Source organism: Muscardinus avellanarius, assembly GCF_963383645.1.
Source record: "Muscardinus avellanarius genome assembly, chromosome: 10".
Lineage (NCBI taxonomy): Eukaryota > Metazoa > Chordata > Mammalia > Rodentia > Gliridae > Muscardinus > Muscardinus avellanarius.
In genome coordinates this window covers 40,816,248-40,823,718 of record NC_137796.1, presented here as the reverse complement: position 1 = coordinate 40,823,718, position 7,471 = coordinate 40,816,248, and the positions used below count along the sequence as shown (strand labels likewise).

The 7,471-nt window shown below is 37.1% G+C and overlaps 1 protein-coding gene across 1 annotated transcript; it reads right to left on the bottom strand.

Moving 5' to 3' along the window:
* Positions 1 to 2,513: 2,513 nt before the first annotated feature.
* Positions 2,514 to 2,957, bottom strand: LOC308267391 (ubiquitin-conjugating enzyme E2 D3-like; the record flags this gene model as incomplete). The annotated part of the gene is made up of 1 exon (XM_080702068.1): positions 2,514 to 2,957. The coding sequence occupies one exon, from the start codon at positions 2,955 to 2,957 to the stop codon at positions 2,514 to 2,516; it is 444 nt and encodes a 147-aa protein (XP_080558194.1).
* Positions 2,958 to 7,471: the final 4,514 nt, after the last annotated feature.

The window sequence follows — 7,471 nt, the reverse complement described above, 5'->3', positions numbered from 1 at the left end:
AATTTAAGAATTTAAAGTTTATGCATTAGAAGATACAGGAAACACAGGAATTCCCAACCAATACTTAAATCTAATAATCACTTCAGTTCTATACATGGCACAAGCAATGTCAAATTTACTGGGCGGGGCAGGGAAACAGCAAATTCTTGAACTCTTTTGAAAGTTTCATTGTAGATGATCCCTAGGTGTTCATACATTCAACAACGTTGGTTTTCCAGGTACTTTACTGTTCTTTTAAACCTGGAGAAGCCGCTATGGCTTATTCCCTTAGAAGCGACATATGAAATGTTGTATAAAGCATCAAGTCAAAGACATATTCACTAATTATTACATCAATGGTTTAAGAAGTCACCTCTGCAAATACTTGATTGCCCATAGGCTAAAAAAGATCAATTTGAAAACCAAATTAGGGATCCACTGTTTTGTTATAAAAATGTTTTATTCATGTTTGGCTTTCAAGAAATATGCCTACTAAAACTATTGAGAGTAGAATCTCAGAAGTATTTTTAAAATAGAGCCAGAGAGCAGTATTTCTTACTGGTGGTACACTAATTTCTTATTCATAATTTGAATCTATAAAAGTTAACAACATGACATCTACACTGAAGAACCCATGATTTTTTAAGCAAAAGATAAAATGAGGAAATTCAGTCACTGGAAATATTATATAGCTGGATTAATACTTCCCAATAAAATGCTTATTACAGAATCAACAAAGCCAGAACATCTTCAGAAGGCATGCATTTCACTTTCAGTTTAGAGAAGAACCTCAAGCCAATAAATTATGTCCAAACTACATATTGTTTATAAAAATTAAGCTTCAACATTTCTAGCTTTCCACATCTGTGTGCAGACAAGGAGTAAGATTGCACAGAAATGTAAGCAGTGCAAAATGTGGAAGTGAGGACGTCACATGTACTAGAAACTGAATACAAGACTTTTACTTTTAAGAAATAAAGCATATGATTAAATCAAAATAACTAGAAAAAAAGGTAAAATTATAGGATCATAATTAGGAAAGGTGAAGAATGGTAATGCCCTTGTTACTACAGAAGTTTAGTGGCACAGATAGCACTTGTCAAACAAAAAATAATCCAATAGCATTGACTTTTATTCATTCATGTTAAGTCACCTGAGATGATATCTGTTGCATTTAAATGCTCATTAATGTAAATGGCTGAACAATCCATTTAAATGGATACTCAATATCCCACATTGTTAAGTCACTTCAACACAGCCTCATGACAACTCCCACACCAAAACAGTACTTTATTGTAAATTTTGACCCATTATTACTCCCATGTTGTTTTTTTTTCAGCTGTCAAGTGTACAAGGTGAAGATAAATTCAATTAGATGGGGGATACACCTGGAAAATAAATCTCCATATACACGTTTCAAAACTGCTGGGTCCCAAGTCCACTTATGAACACCAGGGCTGCCAGTTATGTGCAGCATATTAAAGCTACACTATTTGAATAGCTTATTAATTCTGCATAAATCAGGTCAATCAATGTGTCAACCTGTAAAAGACTGTGCACTTTAACTGAACATGGCAAAATATTCACTCTTTTGAACTTTACATCATCATTTGATGTCAAACAATGAAGCAAATCCCAACAGTATATACAAAAAACAGCTTTGCATTTACAAAAGATTGTTTCCCATACTGATTAATCCAGGCAGCTAACTCATTGGTTTATGCAACTTTATTGAAGAAAAATAAATCAATTACTAGCAGAGCTATTAGTTGATCGCTCATCCATTGACAACTTGCATCATTTACTCAGTGCTATATTAAACAGTGTATTGGAAGATAGATTAACTAATAGCTCCAAGCCTCCTAACAATTTAAATGAAAATTACAAAATGTTTTGAGACCCTATTTTGGAATACAAAGGGTGTTTGACTTCCAATTTCCATTCTCTGTAGAACAAGAACAGGTCATTCCTTTATTGACATGCATAAAATACATCACATTTTCTGTTATGCTGATGCTATAAATTCAACACCAATTCTCCAGCCACATCAGTTATGAGCATAAAGTATATCATGTAACCTCAAATCTCTAACAGGAAGGTTTAAACAGAATGGATGCTGCTAGAATAATGCTGCTTCCTTTGATGTGACAACTGCGCATCCATCTCCCTCCCCCTCAGATGATTTCTTCAGCATGTTAGAGCAGTGAGGAATGGTTTAGTCTCATAACCAAGTTAGAGTGAAGACATTGGCCACATAATACACATGCTCCATTTTTTAAAAAATTCTGAATCTTGGGCAACTGTTCTCTTGTAACTACTTTACAGTTTCTAAAAGCAGTTATTGTCCAAAGCTGGAAGAACTTAAGTCTTCTCAGATGAGCATGTGAATGGATGGAGGGAGGTAAACAAAAAATAAAATTAAAAAAAGATGAGGTCTGATAGGGGAGCAGCCAGATAAGAAAATTTAAAAAAAGGAACAGTAATTTAAAGTTTATTCCAGCTATAATGCAGGTTATTCTGACTTTAAGGTAGCATCACATGGCATACTTCTGAGTCCATTCCCAAGATATTCTGTTGTACTTATCTCTGTCTGTTTTATAGATCCGTGCAATCTCTGGCACTAAGGGGTCATCTGGGTTTGGATCACATAGCAGTGAACAAATGGATAAAAGAACTTTAGAAATAGTTAAAGCAGGAGACCACTGTGATCTTAGAATATCGAGACAAATGCTGCCATTACTGTTAATATTTGGATGATAAATTCTTGTTGTAAATGCAACCTTAGGTGGTTTGAAGGGGTAGTCTGTAGGAAAATGAATTGTCAAAAAGAATACACCACCTTGATATGGACTGTCATTAGGTCTCATAATTGTGGCTTGCCAATGAAACATATCATCCCCAACTGGACCTGCAGAACATTGTGCTGGAGGGTCACGGGCCAAATCACTAAGTTCCTTATTAATCCGTTTCAGCGCCATAGTCTGTGCTTTTCGTCTAGCTCCTATCTGGTGTGTGATCAAAGGTCTGGCCAAAACTCTTGATTATCCGGGCTGCGGGAAGGATGGTCTCTCCGACTCACACCGGCTCTCCGGACACAGGCGCAGAGTTCCGGGGCCTCCCTCAAGCTGTGGCCTCAGCCTCCTCCCCGCGCAGCAGCTGGTGCCTCCCCGGCCCTACGGGGCTCACACGCACGACACAGCCACAAGATGTCCGCTCTGACGGAACTCTGATGGATAGTTTTGCTGGGTAGGAAATTTTTGGCTGGAAGTTGTTTTCTTTCAGAGTTTGGAATGTTATTCCAAGCCCTCTGGCTTTCATGACTTGGTTTGGGAAGTCTGGAGTGGTACTAATTTGTTTGCCTCTGAATGTCACTTGGCCTTTTGTTTTAGTTGCCTTTAAGATTCTCTGCTTGGCTTCCACATTGGTCATTTTGAAAATTATGTGACATGGGGAACCTCTTCTCTGATCCTGTCTAAAGGGAGTTCTATAAGTTTCCTGGACCTGTGTATTGATCTCTTGCCTATGTTTGGAAATTTTTCTGCTATTATTTCTTTGAAGATATTATTGATCCCTTTGGTTTCATCTTCTTTTCCCTCCTCTATTCCGATTATTCTCAGGTTGGCTCTCTTAAAATGGGCCCATATTTCTTCAATCAGATTCCTGCTGTCTGATTTTTTTGTAAATTATAAATTATGCATTCGTTTTTGGAGTGATCCTCTTCTAGGAGCGAGATTCTATTCTCCATGTGGTCCAATCTATTGTTTATACTTTGAATTAAGGCCTTTACCTCAATGATTGCATCCTTTATCTCTTTTAGACTCTCTCTGAATTATTCTTGAAAGTCCTCTATTATTTCTACAGTTATTTTCCTGATTTGATCTTCTAGAAATCTTTGGATTTCTGTGTTATCAGATTCTGATGTTGTGGGCTTTCATTGCTCTATTGTTGTTCCTCTTTCCCATGATTTCAGAAGTTTGTGCCTTCCCTGGGTCACTATGACTTCACTTAGGGTGCGCTGTATCCCCACACTGTTGTAATCTCAGCCGCCACTGCTCCTTTACTGGGTTGTATCTCAGTCTCATACCCAGGAAGTTAATTGAGGCTGCGTGAGACTGTGGGGATGCCAGGCTGGGCGTTTTCCCACAGGGAGCTGTGGCTAGGGTGTGTTATCTCTGCCACTTCTACTCCTTCACTGGGTCGGACTGCAAAATATTGGACCCAATGAGATTATCAAAGCTATGCAAGTCCCTGGGAGTGCAGTACAGGGATTTATCCTTTAGGGGCCACAGTTACACTCATGGTTATTGTGCGCACAGGTCTGGAGCTGTGGTGGAGTGCGGAGAACTCTCTGTCACTGCTGGCTATATGGAGCTGCTGCCATGCCCTTGGCCAGCCATGAAGCTGGTGCTGCTGGCTATATGGCACCACTCTTATGCCCTCGGCTGTGAGGCTGGTATTTTTTTTTTCTGGTTTTGAACTCCAGTCTGAGTTCCTGGAAGTCGTGATGAGCTTTACTACTAGGAGTTTTAGAGGTTCTTTGTACTGAAAGAAGTGCTGAATTACACTCGAATGATCTGCAGCTGCTCACTTCAGCTCCTTGTTTACCTTTCCTCTCTGGAGCCTGGTGCTATGAGGGAAGATGGATGGTGCCGGCTTGCTCCGCTGCCTCATTGCAGGCTTGATTTCTGGTCTCTGGTTGTTCTTCTAATCTTTTATTTCTCTGTCCCTTGTGTTTACATTTTTTATTTCTCTGCTGATGGTGTTTTCTGGCTATGAAAAATGCTGATTTTGTGGCAACAGAGATCAAGTTTTAGCAGGACTCTAAAATGCTGCTTTTCTCAGTTGTCATCTTCCCGGAAGTCTTCTTGATATCGTTTTGAATGCGGTGTTGTTAGTATTTTGTTTAGCAGTTTTGCATCCAAGTTCATCAAAGATATAGGCCTGTAGTTCTATTTCCTTGAACTGCTTTTATTTGGTTTTGGTATTAATATGATGTTGGATTTATAGAATGTATTTGGGAGAATATTGTTTCTAGTTCACAAAATGGATTTAGGAGTTCAGGATTAGGTTTTCTATAAAGGTTTTATAAAATATACTTGGGAAGCTATCTGTACCTGAGCTTGTCTTTTATCGTAAGCTCTTTATTGTTGTTTCAGTGTCTTTGACTTTTATTGGTTGGTTTATATTTTCTATATCTTCTTAACTCAATGTAGGCAGGGTGTATTTATCTAGAAAGATTTCAATATCCTCCAGATTTTCTATTTTGTTGGAGTATAGTTTTTCAAAGTAGTTTCTGATAATCCTCTGGATTTCTACACTGTCAGTAGTGATATCTCCCTTTTCATCTCTTATCTTTGAAATTTGGATTGATTCTCTCTTTTTTTGGTTAGGTTTGCTAGTGGTTTATCTATCTTGTTAATTTTTTTTTGAGGAATCAGCTTTTGGTTTTGTTGATTTTTCTGCATTTTTAAAATTCTCTACTTTGTTGATTTTTGCTCTGATTTTAATAATTTTCTGTATTCTACTGGCTTTGTGATTAGATTGTTCCCGTTTTTTAAGGGTTTTGAGGTGTCTCCTTAGATTATTTATTTGATGATTTTCTTATGTGAGCATTTAGTGCAATGAATTTTTCTATTAATACTGCCTTCAAAGTGTTCCAGAGGTTATGTATTTATTTATTTATTTACTTTTATTTTTTATTGGTGCATTTTATTCATACATCCTATAGGGGTAAAAATATTTTGTGTACATACATGTACACATCACCGATTTAACCCCTACCCAATTCCCAACCCATTCCCTGCCATCCCTCCTTCCCTTGCTTGGCTTAGTGGTTCCCTTGCTTCCCTTAGTGGTTGACTTTGATATGTTTTAGAGAATTTCCTTCTTCCCCACTCCTGTTCCCTCATTTAGGTCGGCTTGTTTGCTCCTTTATAGGATTTCTTTTTTCATCTAGAGTTTCTCCTATGACCCATTTCTCCTTAGCTTTCACATATTAGGGAAGGTATCTGATTTCTTATTTTTTTTTGTGACTGAATAACACCACTTAGTATAATGTCCTCTTGTTCCATCCATTTCCCTGAATATGATGTAATTGAGTTTTTTTAAATGGCTGAGTAAAATTCCATTGTGTACATATCCCACAGTTTTGTAATCCATTCATCTGTTGATGGACATCTTGACTGGTTTCATAGTTTGTCTATGGTAAATTGTGCAGATAAGAATATAGATACATATGCATTAGTTTGGTAGTTTGGTTTACTTTCTTTTGGGTAGATACCCAGAAGTGGCATTGCTGGATCAAATGGTAGATTTGTTGTCATTCTTCTGAATATTCTTCATACTGTTTTCTAAAGTGGTTGCACTAATTTGAAATCCCACCGTAAATGTTTTAGAGTTCCCACTTCTCCACATCCTCCCCAGCATATGTTGTTGTTTGTGTTTTGAATGATTGCCATTCTAGTTGGAGTTAGGTGAAATCTGAGGGTGGTTTTGATTTGCATCTCTCTGATTGCCAGTGATGTTGAGCATTTTTCATGCATTTATTGGCCATTTGAATATCTTCTTTCGTGAAGTGTCTATTTAGTTCGCTTGCCCATTTTGTTATTGTATGCTTTGTTTTCTTAGTGTTGAGTTTTTTGAGTTCTCTGTATATTCTAGATATTAGTACTCTATTGGAGGGGTAGGTGGCAAAAATCTCCCATTCTTTGGCTCTTGGTTGAGGTTCCTGACAGTTTCCTTTGCTGAACAGAAGCTCTTCAGTTTCATGCAATCCCACATATTGATTTGTGTGGACTTGTTTCTGGGTCTTCTAGTCTGCTCCTTTGGTCTATGTATTTGTTTTTGTGCCAGTACTATGCTGTTTTTATTACAATGGCTTTGTAGTATAATTAAGGAAACAGATTATTTTAGATGAGAAAGTGGGATTAATTTCCAATTTTCTGCATATGGTTAACCAGTTTTGCCAACACCATTTGTTGAAGAGGCTATCTTTTTTCCAGTGTATGTTTTTGGCCCCTTTGTCAAAAATCAATTGACTGAAAGTGTGTGGACTTGTTTCTGGGTCTTCTATTCTGCTCCTTTTGTCTATATATCTGTTCATTTGCCAGTACCATGCTGTTTTTATTACAATGGCTTTGTAGTATAGTTTAAAGTCAGGTATTGTGATTCTTCCTGCATGGTGTTTGTTGCTAAGAACTACTTTGGCTTTTCTGAGCTTTTTATTATTCCAAATAAATTTCAGGACTGATTTTTCTATATCTGTGAGGAATGATCTTCATAGTTTAATGGGCATTTCATTGAATCTGTAGATCACTTTTGGAAGGATGGCTATTTTAATGATATTTATTCTGCCAATACATGAACATGGAAGATTTTTCCATCTTCTAAGATCTTCTTCAATTTCTTTTATCAATGTTTTATTATTTTCTTTGTAGAGATCTTTTACCTTCTTGGTTAAGTTTATTTCTAAATATTTTTTTTTGTGTGTGTG